This window comes from Penaeus vannamei, chromosome 18 (genome assembly GCF_042767895.1).
Source record: "Penaeus vannamei isolate JL-2024 chromosome 18, ASM4276789v1, whole genome shotgun sequence".
NCBI lineage: Eukaryota > Metazoa > Arthropoda > Malacostraca > Decapoda > Penaeidae > Penaeus > Penaeus vannamei.
Genome location: NC_091566.1, coordinates 23111346 through 23126345, shown reverse-complemented (window position 1 = coordinate 23126345; position 15000 = coordinate 23111346). Strand labels below are relative to the sequence as shown.

The window sequence follows — 15000 nt, the reverse complement described above, 5'->3', positions numbered from 1 at the left end:
CTTCCCTCTCTTTTCCATCCCCTCTCTCCTTCCCTCCCCCCCTCACTTCCTTCCTTTTCTTCTAACTTTCCCTTTCTCCCTATCTCACTCCTTCCTTCTCTCCTTTCCACCCATCTCTCCTTCCCTCCCTCCCCTATTTCCGTTTTTTCTCTCTTTCCCTCTCTCTTCCTCCCCCTCTCCCTATTCTGCCCTCCTTCCTTCTTTCCCATTACTTCCCTCTCGTTTCCATCCCCTCTCTCCTTCCCTCCCCCCCTCACTTCCTGCCTCTCTTCTCCCTCGCGGCAAGTGAACATTCCTGTGTGCGTTGCACTGGCGCTGGCATGTTCAGCAGCCCGGGACAGGCCTCCCCCGATGGCACCAGGTCACGAGAGCGAAGGAGCTCGGAGCCACCGTCGTCGGGGCCGGGAAGTTCAGCCGTGCCGTCCGCTGCAGGTGTCTGTTATGGTCTCTCCTCTCGCCGCTCCTGCCGATACCAGCTGACGTCCTTAGAAACACTTTGCGGCGTCACATTTCGCTCCGCAACAGCTCTCTCCGCCGTCACGTCGCGCCACTCGGAAACGCCGCTTTTTCGGTCGCCCTTCGAGAAATGGCTTGTCTCGCCTTTACCCTTGAACAGTCTCTCATGGCCGCGTGTCATGTCTCAGACGTGTTTATATTGCAGGTCCCTCATACGTCACGTGTCGGTGCGTTTTCCCCGGCCGCGAGCTTAGCAGGAACTTCCAGGAAAGCCAGTGTGGCTGAGTCGTTAGCATTACGAGGGCTTTTCAGTGGAGCACGGCGTAACGTGTTGGCTGGACACAGCGATTGATTTTAGCGTCTCTGGGAACAATAAGAATACATTGCGATCTTTTATCATTCGGGTGCCCGTGACACCCACACCTACACTTTCAAACAAAGACAGGCATGCAAAGACAAGCATACGCAATATACTTTCACACACACACGCGCGCGCGCGCATATGCAGTATATTTTAACACACACACACAAGCACACGCACTATACTCTCACACATACAGACAACCACACTCGCACGCACGCCACACACACACACACGAACGAACGCACGCAAGCACATGCACGCACACACACACACACACACACACACACACACACACACACACACACACACACACACACACACATATATATATATATATATATATATATATATATATATATATATAGAGAGAGAGAGAGAGAGAGAGAGAGAGAGAGAGAGAGAGAGAGAGAGAGACAGAATGGGGGGGAGATTTACTCTATCTTCCTCTCTTCCTCCGCCTTCTCCTCCTTTCCTTCTTTCCCCTCCTCTTTTTTCTTCTCCCTCCTCCTCCTCCACCTCCTCTTATTTCTCTTACTTCCCCGTTTCTCCAACACCCACTGCTCCTCCTCCTCCTCCTCATTCCCTTCCACTTCCTCCTTCTCCTCTTCCATCTCCTCCTCCTTCTTCTTCTTTCATCTCTTCCTCCAGTACAGTGACAGCGTGACAAGATAAATCTCCCCTCACTTGACAGGTGTTTTCATAATATGAATCCACATCACCCTCACCAGATCACGAGAGAAGGGCGAAGGAGGAGGGAGGAGGAGGGAGGAAGAGGGAGGAGTAGGGAGGAGGAGGGAGGAAGAGGGAGAAGGAGGGAGGAAGAGAGAGGAGGAGGAGGAGGGGGCGACACTCACTCTCTTTTAGGAGGCGAATGCATGGGTGTAACTTCGAGAGAAAACGCGAAGGAACACAAACGACAAGATGTCCCAACCGTCGAGAGAGAGAGAGAGGGAGGAAAAAAGATGAAAGGGAGATGGGAGAAGAGTGAAGAAATTTTGTTATTATTATTATTTTTAACGGTGTGGAGTAGAAGAAGAGGAGGAAGAGAGTGGAGTATGGGGATGGGGAGAGGAGTAAGAGAATGAAGTGTGAGGATGAGGAGAGGAAAAAGAGAATGGAGTATGGAGATGGGGAAAGGGGAACGGAGTGGAGTATGGGAGTGGGGAGAGGAAAGAGGAAATGGAGTATGGGGATGGAGCGAAGAGAAAGAAGGAATTGATCGGGGGTTGAAAAAGAGGGGAAAAACGGCTTGAAGAGGCTTAAAGAAAGGGAACAGGGGCAAGAGGGAAAGAGAGGACTAAGAGAGATAAGACAAAAGAGAGAGAGGGAGACAGAGGAGGGAAAGGAGAATGAGGGAAAGATGAATAGAAGGGAAGGGAATGAAGGGAGAGGGGAAGAGAGGAGAAGAGAAAACAAAAGGGGAATGGAGGGGGAGAAAGAAGGGAAAGGGAAACAAAGGAAGAGAAGGGAAAAGAGAATCGAGAAAAAGATCGAGAAAAAGAAGGGAGAAGGGAGAGAGAGAGGAGGAGAAGAAAGCAAAAGGGGAATAAAGGAGGAGAAGGAAAGGGAAAAGGGGAATAGAGGAGGGGGAAGAAGGGAGAGGGGAGTTAGAGGGGTTATGTTATGCAGATGAAGCTTTAGAGCACGAGTGCATTCGCCGAAAATTTAACGGTCGAACGATTTGCGTCCGTGTTACCTCTGTTTTGGAAAGGGAATTTACCGCTGTGTTTTGCCTGCTTCTGACGGTCAGTTTTTAAGGGTGATTCTTGCCGTCCTTGTCCACTTTATAAATCAAATGCCAAAAGGGAAGAGAGGTTTAGCAATAAATGAATAAAAAGGTAGATAAATAAACAGCTAGATACCAAAAGGAAAGGTTTAAAAATAAATGAATAAAAAGATAGATAAATAAACAGCTATATACCAAAAGGAAAGAGATGGTTAAAAATGAATGAACAAAAAGGTAGATAAATAAACAGCTAGATACCAAAAGGGAAGAGAGGTTTAACAATAAATGAATAAAAAGGTAGATAAATAAACAGCTAGATACCAAAAGGAAAGAGAGATTTAAAAATAAATGAAAAAAAGGTAGATAAATAAACAGCTAGATACCAAAAGGAAAGAGATGTTGAAAAAAATAAATGAATAAAAAGGTAGATAAATAAACAGCTAGATAACAAAAGGAAAGAGAGGTTTAAAAATATATGAATAAAAAGGTAGATAAATAAACAGCTAGATACCAAAAGGAAAGAGAGGTTTAGAAATAAATGAATAAAAAGGTAGATAAATAAACAGCTAGATAACAAAAGGAAAGGGAGGTTTAACAATAAATGAATAAAAAGGTAGATAAATAAACAGCTAGATAACAAAAGGGAAGAGAGGTTTAAAAATAAATGAATAAAAAGATAGATAGATAAACAGCTAGATACCAAAAGGGAAGAGAGGCTTAAAAATAGATTACTAAAAGGTAGGTACATAAACATGAATAAATAAGAGACAAATAAAGAGATAAATACCTAAATAAGTAGATAGATAGGCAAATAAACAGATAAATACCTAAATAAGTAGATAGATAGGCAAATAAACAGATAAATGCCTAAATAAGTAGATAGATAAGAAATGAACAGATAAATGCCTAAATAAGTTGATAGATATACAAATAAACAGATAAATACCTAAATGAGTAGATAAATAGACATATAAACCGAGAAATACCAAAATAGTCAGATAGATAAACAAATAAACAGATAAATACCTAAATAAGTAGATAGAAAGACAAATAAACAGATAAATACCTAAATAAGTAGATAGAAAGGCAAATAAACAGATAAATACCTAAATAAGTAGATAGAAAAGCAAATAAACAGATGAATACCTAAATAAGTAGGTACATAAATAAAGAGATAAATACCTAAATAAGTAGATAGATAGATAAAATAAACAGATAAATACCTAAATAAGTAGATAGATAGACAAATAAACAGATAAATACCTAAGTAAGTAAATAGAAAGACAAGTAAACAGATAAATACCTAAATAAATAGATAAATACCTAAATAAGTAGATAGATAGATAAAATAAACAGATAAATACCTAAAAAAGTAGATAGATAGATAGATAAAATAAACAGATAAATACCTAAATAAGTAGATAGATAGACCAGTAAACAGATAAATACTTAAATAAATAGATAAATACCTGAATAAGTAGATAGATAGATAAAATAAACAGATAAATACCTAAATAAGTAGATAGATAGACAAATAAACATAAGTACCTAAATAAGTAGATAGAAAGACAAATAAACAGATAAATACCTAAATAGACAGATAAATACCTGAATAAGTAGATAAATACCTAAATAAGTAGATAGATAGATAAAATAAACAGATAAATACCTAAACAAATAGATAGATAGACAAACAAACAGATAAGTACCTAAATAAGTAGATAAATAGGCAAATAAATAGATAGAAGGAAACGCGAGGAAATGGATTACGGTAATATTTTGTCGCGCTGACGTCATAGGAAGATTCATAGAGGAAATAGACTTGTCATAAATATGTATGTACTTGTGATAGATAGTACAGGGCGAAACGACATTATTTTCCCATCTACTTAATGTTCTATGTAAGCCTGAGATACTGTCTTGGAGGTGATAATGATGTTGAAAATATTGCTATTAGTAATGATGATGTTTGGTATAGTAGTGATGATAATGATAATGATTCTAATAATGGTGGTAATGATGATAATAATGGTGGTAATGATGATAATAATGGTGGTAATGATGATAATAATGATGATTTTGATAATAAGGATGATAATGAAAATAAAAATGATAATAGTGATAACGATGATAACAATAATGAAAATTTATCATCATTATTGTTATTGCTATGTTCATCATTATTTGTTGTTGTTATTGTTATTATTATTATGAATGTTTTTGCTACGTTTTTCATTACAATTAATTTGATCTTTAGTTTTATTATGATGGTTACGATAATAACAATGACGATAATGATGATAATGATAACAGGAGTGATAATGATAACAATAGTAATTACATTGATAATGATAGTAATGATAATGATAATGATAGTAATGATATTGATAATGATAGCAATAATAATGATAACAATAGTAATTACATTGATAATGATAGTAATGATAATGATAATGATAGTAATGATATTGATAATGATAGCAATAATAATGATAATGATAATAATAATAATGATAACATGAGTAATAATGATAATGATAGTAATAATGATGATAATGATAGTATTAATGATGATAATGATAGTATTAATGATGATAATGATAGTATTAATGATGATAATGATAGTATTAATGATGATAATGATAGTATTAATGATGATAATGATAGTATTAATGATGATAATGATAATAATGATAATGATAGCAATAATAATGATAATGATAATAATAATATTGATAATAATGATATTGATAATAATAATAATAATGATAATAATAATAATGATAATAATATTAATGATAATAATAATGATAATAATAATAATGATAATAATAATAATGATAATAATGATAATGATAATAATAATGATACTACTACTAATAATGATGATAATAATAATAATGATAATAATGAAAATAGTAATAATAATAATTATGATAATAACAATAATAATGATAATAATAATAATAATAATAATAATGATAATAATGATAATAATGATAATAATAATAATAATAATAATAATAATAATAATAATAATAATAATAATAATAATAATAATAATAATAATAATAATAATAATAATAATGATAATAATGATAATAATGATAATAATAATAATAATAATAATAATAATAATAATAATAATAATAATAATAATAATAATAATAATAATAATAATAATAATAATAATAAAAATAACAATAATAATGATAATAATAATGATAATAATAATAATAATAGTAATAATAATAATAATAATAATAATAATAATAATAATAATAATAATAATAATAATAATAATAATAATAATAATAATAATAATAATAATAATGATAATAATAATAATAATAATAATGATAATAATGATAATAAAGATAATGATAATAATAATAATAACATTGATGAAAATAATAATAATGATAATAATGATAATGATAATAATAATAATAATAATAATAATAATAATAATAATGATAATAATAATAATAATAATAATAATAATAATAATAATAATAATAATAATAATAATAATAATAATAACAATAATAATAATGATCATAACAATGATAATAATAATGAAAATACTAATGATAATAATGATTATAATAATAATGATAATAATGATTATAATAATAATGATAATGATAATAGTAATAACAATAATAATGATAATAATAATAATAGTGATAATAGCAGTAGTAATAAAGTCAATATTAATAATGATAATAATCATAATAATAATGGTCATAATGATAAAATGATTATAATGTTAATAACAATAATAGTAATGATAATACTGATAATGATAATAACAATGATAATGATAATAACAATAATGGTAATAACGATGATAATGATAAAGATGATAATAATAATGATGATAGTAATAATGACGATAATGATAATGATAGTAATAACAATAATAATGATGGTTATGATAATGATAATGACAATAATAAGAACAAATATTATCAAAATAATAGCAATGATAAGGATAATTACAATAATAAGAATTACAGTAATAGTAATAGCGTAATATCATTATTATACCATAATTAATAGCAATCATTAACATTTTCATTGTCTCTTTTGTTCTTCATCATCATTGCCATTATCCTAGTTATTACAAGCCACATGTACGATAATAGTTCCAAGCATGGCAGGTCAGCTAAATTCACGTGAACATAACAAAAGAGGCGACGGGTTCGGACAGTTCCACAGGTTCACAAAAGACAGAGCTCAGTAGTTTTGCACGAAAGGTCAACATAGGCCACTGCAGCTTAAAAAAAAGAGGGTCACGAGAGGTCAGCGAATCTCACGTCAGGTCATCAGATCGCATAAGGGGTGTGTGTGGATGGAGTTGTTCATATAAGAAGGGTTTAAAAGTAGCTGTGTATTTAGAAGTTCATAGTTGGTAGAGGTTTGTGATTGTAACTTCTCTTTTTGATCCTTTCTCTTTCTTGATCAATAAACATGATAGAGATATAAGTAGGATATAAAATATTTCGACGCATTTTCGTAAAGAAAGGAAACACAATATCTTAATTTTAAAAAAATATATCTTCTATATCTCTCTAATGTATAGACACACGTTTTGCATATATGCATATTTGCAAAACTACGTAGGATTCTTCTAACCAACACTCACACAATTGCACATTCATACACATGTGTTAATGTATATTTACGAATTCGTATATGTGTTACGTGCGTGCGTGAGTATGTGCGTTCAATAACTCCAAGATATGACGTAGTGTCTCGATTTTCTTCCTGTTTCGTAAATCTTCTTTTATGTCATTTATTTTGTTTCCAGTTCTCTCCTTCTGCAGTTCTCGCCTCTAATTGTGTTTCTTCCATTTCTTGTTGTACATATTCTTACTAATTTTTTTATTCTATTAAATTTCCTTATATTTCCCTGATATATTGATATATTGATGCCTTAGATTCCGTACCAATTGTTATCTTTTTCATCCTTAATACCGCTTCCTGGTTTAACCACTTTTAAGAGTTTAGCCACTCTTCGCTCTCTCTCTCTTTCTCTCTCTCTCTCTCTCTCTCTCTCTCTCTCTCTCTCTCTCTCTCTCTCTCTCTCTCTCTCTCTCTCTCTCTCTCTCTCTCTCTCTCTCTCTCTCTCTGTGTGTGTGTGTGTGTGTGTGTGTGTGTGTGTGTATGCACTACATTTTCATTTACTTTTCTTTCCCTCTCTCCTGCATCCTTATTTCCCCATATGCCTTCTTCTGCCTTTTCTTTTCATTTCTTTACACGCTCTACTTCATATTTCTTCTCTCCTCAATCGCTTCCTCATGTCGCAGTCCTCGAGAGAATGTGAATGTTATGATTGATAGTTACAAAACCTGTACTAAATTAGGGTGACAGGGTTAGTTACTGAGTGCGAGGGTGTAGCAAAGTGTAATGAGGGGGTATACTAGAAGAGGGGTGTTGGGAGGGGTCGTACTGATGCTGAGTAGGGGGTTATAGTAAAGTGTACAAGAAGGGGGACTCAAGAGGGGTGGCACAGAAGGAGGAGGGGGGGGGGGGGTGAGTAAGAGAGGCGAGGGAGGTGCGGATCATGAAGAACTGCATACTGAAAAAAACTAATAACCATACAGAAGGAGAAATTAGTATGAGAAGCTATCCGTACTGAAGACAAAGGAACTAGCACTGGGGGGAATCAAACTAAAGGTGGGGGGCATACTGAGGGGCAAGAGTGGGGGGGGGGGATACTGAGGGGCAGGGGAGGGGCTTACTGAGGGGCAGGGGTGGGGGCTTACTGAGGGGCAGGGATGGGAGTTGTAGTGGGGTCAGGAGAGGTCGTTATGAAGGATTGGGAGGGGGTGCTGGGGGGGGGGTCGTCATGGTTCTCAGGTGTTTCCAATCAGTGAGGAAGATCTTGTAAAAATCAAAGGTATTCCCTGATGGTCGCTACTAATTAGACAATCAAGTAGAATGAACGTCTCTTTAGCATGACATTTTGGGATTTATTATCTTTTATGACACACACAAAGGAGGGGGTTACGGGGAGATAGAGTTAAGTGGCCTCCTTGTTTTCTTTTTCTTCTTCTTTGTGTTCCTCTTTTTCATTTCCTTTTCTTTTTTTATTTCTTCTTTTTTCTTCTTCGTTTTCTTGTTCTTTTTCCCTAACTTCTTTTTCTCTTTCATTTTTTATTCCTTTTACTCCTCACTCTGTTCTTTCTTCTTACTTTTCTCACTTTTTTTTTTTTTTTTTTTTTACCTTTCTTTCATTTCTTCTTCTCTTCCTCCTTCATTATCATCATAATCATCATCATCTTCTTCTTCCCCTCTATATTCTTCTTGTTTTTACTCCAATTCCTTTTTTCTTTTCTTCTAGCTTATCCGATTTTCATTAGTGTTCGTGTGCGTACATTCCCGTTTGTAGTGTATATCTGTACATACATATAGTGTGTCGTGTCCGTGACCTTATATTCGTGTATGTACCCGTGCACGTAAGAACACATGGACGAATTTTCCTGTGAGTTTTGACAATGTAAGCTAAATTTTGGCAATGCTCCAGAAAACCCTAATGCTTACACACACATACATATCCTCCCGGTGTGCATACACGACTGCTTAAATACTCTCATCATTTTCCCAGACGAACGTGTTTGTTTGTGTGTTTGCAACCCTTTAATTCACGCTATTACGCTAACGGCCCGAGAAAATTGTTGTAATTAACCCCATTAAACCTCGGGGCTGAAGAAGCCGTCGTGTCAAAGATGGCAAACGCGCCGGTAACTGGGTCGCAAGTAACTAAAATAGGTGTAAGATAAATCCCCCGAGTGGAGGCTTCCTGGCTAGTTGTAATCCCGCGATCTCCCACGAGCGGGGTTAATGAGGGAAAGGGATTATGAGATCTATTCTTAGAACGCAAATTTTAGGCAAATCAAGTGATTAAGCTGCGGACTTCCATTGCCTATATTAACTTGGTGGATCCTGGCGTCATTAGAGTGTCGAGACTGAGAGAGAACAAGGTAGAAGGAAGGAAGGATTAAAAAGTAGGCGGTGGTGATTGTATTAGCGATGGAGGCTTTGGTAGCAGTGATAGGGAACAAGGATTGAGGGATGGAGGATGTTTTTCCATGAGGGACATTAGTGTTTGCCAAGTGACAGTTGTGGTATTCGAGGAATCAGCTGCAAATACGTATATACGGGGAATAAGGATTGTGGAATGGATGATATATATATATATATATATATATATATATATATATATATATATATATATATATATATATATATATATATATATATATATATATATATATATATATTATGAGGGATATATGTCAAGTGATAATTGTGCTATTCGAGGAATCGGTTGTAAATATGTATAAATACGGGCATGTATACACATACACACAATTATACGCACAAACACTCAAACACACACACAAGCACACATTTACCTTAATCTGGAATGCAGACCCACCCTTATGTTCACCTCCTTACGTCACTACATTCGCTACGTGAATTTCCCTTTCCTCCCATTTTCATCTTATCATTTTGGATATGTTTACTATCTTCTGGCGTAGAGGAAGAGAACACCCGACGAAGATTTCAAAGGAGGAAAACTCGGCCCCTTCAGAGATTCAGTTCCGCTGGAAAGTCCGACGAGAAACAGAACATTTCGTGGGATAAATGATTACATAACTCACTTATTCGGCCTCTCCTTCGCGTCCTAATCTCCCTCCCCCCCTCTCCTCCTCCTTCATGTCCTTATACCCCCTCCCCCCCCCATCAATCACCTCCTTACCCCTCTCCCCCTCCCCCTCCTCCTCATCAACCACCCTTCCCTCTTCTAACTTACCTTCTTCATTCTCATTTTCTCTTTCTTTTTCGCTGTTTACATCATCCACTTCTCTTCCTTCCTGATCCTCTTCGCCCATCTTTCTTCCTCCTTCGCATCGTTGCCTGCATTAACGACACTTCTTCTGCCTCCTTTCTCTTCGTTTTTCTTCCTCTCCTCCTCTTCATCTTTTCCTTCTCTATCTTCTTTTCGTTATCACTTTTCTCATTTGTTTTCGTAACCTTCTCCTGCCCCTTCTTTGTTTTTTTCCCTCCTTCTCTTCTTTTTTCCTTTTTGCTACTTCCTTTTCGTCTGCCATATTTATCTCCTTTCCATCCTTTTCTCCTCTTTTATTTTCTCCTCTTCCTCCTATCCTCCCTTTCTTCCCTTCCTCCTTCACATTTTTCCCCTCCTCCCTTTATCTTCCCTTCAACCTTTATTTTCCTTTCCTCCTTCTCTTCCTCCTTTATCTGCCCTTCCTCTTCCTCCTTTATCTTCCCTTCTTCCTCTCCTTTATCTTCTCCTCCTCCTCGTCCTCCTTTCTCTTCCCCTCCTCCTGTCTCTTCTTTTCCTCCTCCTCTTCCTCATCATCATCCCCCTACATCTTCCCTTCCTCCTCCTCTTCATCCTTTATCTTACCTTCCTCCTTTATTTTCCTTTCTTCCTCCTTTATCTTTCCTTCCTCCTCCTCTTCCCTTCCTCCTCCTCTTTCTCCTTTATCTTTCCTTCCTCCTCTTCTTCCCTTCCTCCTCCTCTTCCCTTCCATCTCCTCTTCCTCCTTTATCTTCTCTTCTTCCTTTATCTTCTCTTCCTCCTCCTCTTCCTCCTTTATCTTCCCTTCCTCCTCCTCTTCCCTTCCTTCTCCTCTTCCTCCTTTATCTTCCCCTCTTCCTTTATCTCCTCTTCCTCCTCCTCTCCTTCTATATCTTCCCTTCCTTCTCCTCTTCCTCATTTATCCTCCCTTCCTCCTTTATCCTCCCCTCCTCCTCCTCCTCCTCCTCCTCCTCTTCCCCTCCTCCACATCCTTCCCGTCCACCCGACCAGAACTAGTGGCTACATAGAATCCAGGAGTTAGTCCGGCTCTTGATACAAAAGGGAAAGCTGTAAGGATAGTTTTCCCTGTCTAAGTATACATTTTCCGCCCTTACTTGCGCCGTTTCTAGACCTTGCCTTTTTTTGTCTTTCCAGTCTGTATCTTTCGCTATCGTTCTATCGCTTGTTCTCACCATTCCTTTCTCAATTCTTTCCCTCTTTTCTTTATTCATTTTCTCTTCTTCTTCTTCTTCTCCTTCTCTCCCTATCTTTTCTCTCCTCTATATATATCTCTATTTGTTTTTTTATGCATTCATCTATTAATCTGTCTATATATCTATCTATCAATATATCTGTTTATTTACTTATCCTTTCCTTTTTGGGAATATGTATATATTCAAGTATGAGTTTATATAAGTAGATCAATAAATATATGTATAGATATACATATATATATATATATATATATATATATATATATATATATATATATATATATATATATTTATACATACATATATATATATATATATATATATATATATATATATATATATATATATATATATATATATATATATATATATATATATATATATGTACATACATATACATATATATAGTATGTGTGTGTATATATATACATATATATATATATATATATATATATATATATATATATATATATATATATATATATATATATGTATGTATATATAAATATATAGATATATATATAAATATACATATATATATGTATATATATATATATGTATGTATGTATACATACACATATGCGTGTGTGTGTGTGTGTGTGTGTGTGTGTGTGTGTGTGTGTGTGTGTGTGTGTGTGTGTGTGTGTGTGTGTGTGTGTGAGTGTGTGTGTGTGTGCGCACACACACACTCCTCTCTCTCTCTCTATTCTGTCCTCTCACCGATTTCGTCTCGCTCCCTCATTTCCCGTACCCTCCACGCACCACAACCCCCCCCTTCCCCCTTCTCAGTCTCTCTTCCAAAGAAAGAAAGAAAAAAAAAACGTTTCGTGAGCTATGTGTTAGGAATGGAACCGTTTAGTACCAGTGTGTTCGCGTGTGTGTTAAAAGACAGCCAGATTATCCGTTATTATGTGCAATAAGGGTCATTTTCATAATGGTCGAGCGAGTGATGGCGGTAACGATGATAGCAGTGATAATGATGATGAGTTTTATAGTGATGATGGTGACTGTGATGATAAAAGGGTCAGGGAGTGATGTCCACAATTATGGTATTGATGATAACCGTTGTCTCTTTAATACTTATTCTCACTGAAGATTTAATCATTATCATCGCGGCTTTTATTTCTCTGTCTTCACTATCCTTACCAGTTTCATTTATATGATTCTTATTCTTATATATATATATATATATATATATATATATATATATATATATATATATATATATATATATATATATATATATATATATATATATATATATATATATATATATATATATATATATATATATATATATATATATATACATATATATATATATATATATATATATATATATATATTGTTATTGTTATCTTTTGTTTGTTTATTGTTTGTTCATTTATTGCATCGCCAGCAGTATCATCATCATCATCGTCACCATTATTATCAAATCTATATTTTTGCTATTATCATTGTTATTATTATTGCCATCATTTTTATTGTTATTATCAATATGATAGATACTATCATTATTATAATTTTTAGTACCATTATTATTATCATTGTTATCAAGATCATCATTATTATTATTATCATCATCATCATCATAATTGTTATTGTTATAATATTTATTGTTATTATTATTATTATTATTATTATTATTATTATTATTATTATTATTATTATTATTATTATTATTATTATTATTATTATTGTTATTATTATTATTATTATTATTATTATTATTATTATTATTATTATTATCATAATAATTTTCATCATGATTATCTACTATCATTATTATCCTTATTATCATCTTTATCAATATCATCATTATCATTATCCTTTTTATCTTTATTGTTGATTATCATAGTCATTATTATTATCCTCATTATATTCATTACTATTATTATCGTCGTTATCTTTATCACTACTTTCATTTTTATCATTATTGTTGTTTTTCATTGTTGTTATTATTATGATGATGATGTAGATGATAAGGATGATGATTATCTGATTATCCTTGTATCCATCACATTCATAGAATCACATTTTATTACATACGCAATTATTATCAATTTGGATATTAGTAAAGCTAGTATCAACTCTTACTATTCGGATTAGTATTAGCTTTAGTATCATTATTGTGTTTGTATAAATAAATACCACTTATAGTAGCGAGTAAGAAATTTCTTTTCTATTTCTAACCAGCAGTTAAACCAATATTTTCACTCCTAGCAAATGCAACTGTTTTCTTTTTCAGCAGTAAACCCTATTTTCCATTTCTGTTCCTCACTCGTGCCACTGGACAACCCCAATTCTAACCCTCAAGTTATCCAGTTACTTCTCTATTCCTTGTACCAACCCACAACCAGTCCAATTATGCTGCTATCCCTCCATGGCAACCGCAAATAACCGCAATTAACTGGGAACCCCTTTTTTCCTTTCCTTTGTTGCAATCACAATTAATCCAATAACTTGCCTATTCCATTACCATCCGCGATTTACCCGATTAAACCTATCCCTTATTCACAGCTGCGAAATCAACCGCAAAATTCGCAATTTCTTTTCTCACCCAATAACTTCCATTACCATCCGCAATTAACCCACACCCTATCCCTCATTCACAAAAGAAACCGGAATTAACCGCATTCCTCTTCCATAAACCACAATCAATCGCATTTTTTTCTCATTCCCCTTTCATCCCCACAATCACCCCAAAACTTACCTATTCCATAACCATCCACAATCAACCCACTCCCTATCCCTCATTCACAAAAAGAAACCGTAATTAACCGCATATTTCTCTCCTCAATCCTCTTCCCTACCCACAATCACCCCAATAACTTGCCTATTCCATAACCATCCACAATCAACCCACTCCCTATCCCTCATTCACAAAAAGAAACCCCAGTTAACCTCATATTTCTTTCTTTATTCCTCTTCCATAAACCGCAGTGACCCCAATAATTTACCTATTCCATAATCATCCACAATCAACCCACTCCCCTATCCCTCATTCACAAAAATAAACCGCATTTAACCGTATATTTCTCTCCTCATTCCTCCTTCATCCCCACAATCACGCCCAATAACTTACCTATTCCATAACCATCCACAATCAACCCACTCCCTATCCCTCATTCACAAAAAGAAACCCCAATTAACCACATATTTCTCTCCTCATTCCTCCTTCATCCCCACAATTACGCCCAATAACTTACCTATTCCATAACCATCCACAATCAACCCACTCCCTATCCCTCATTCACAAAAAGACCCCGCAATTAACCGCAGCTAACCGCAATATCTTTTCTCCCTCTCCCTCACAGCTGAGCTTGTCGGATGCCATGAAAGCAAAAGCAAGGATGTCGATCACGGGAGGCAAAGACTTGGATAACGGCCGAGTGAGCAC

General features: G+C 34.7%; 1 protein-coding gene across 1 annotated transcript in view; it reads left to right on the top strand.

Annotated features, from left to right (window-relative positions):
* LOC113825069 (glutamate receptor 1-like) overlaps positions 1 to 15000 on the top strand; it is a 590162-nt gene that overhangs the window by 567586 nt on the left and 7576 nt on the right. Inside the window, 1 exon segment of the mRNA XM_070133408.1 lies at positions 14918 to 15000. This exon segment is cut by the window's right edge and continues 4 nt beyond it. Coding sequence (XP_069989509.1) covers positions 14918 to 15000 — 83 coding nt within the window.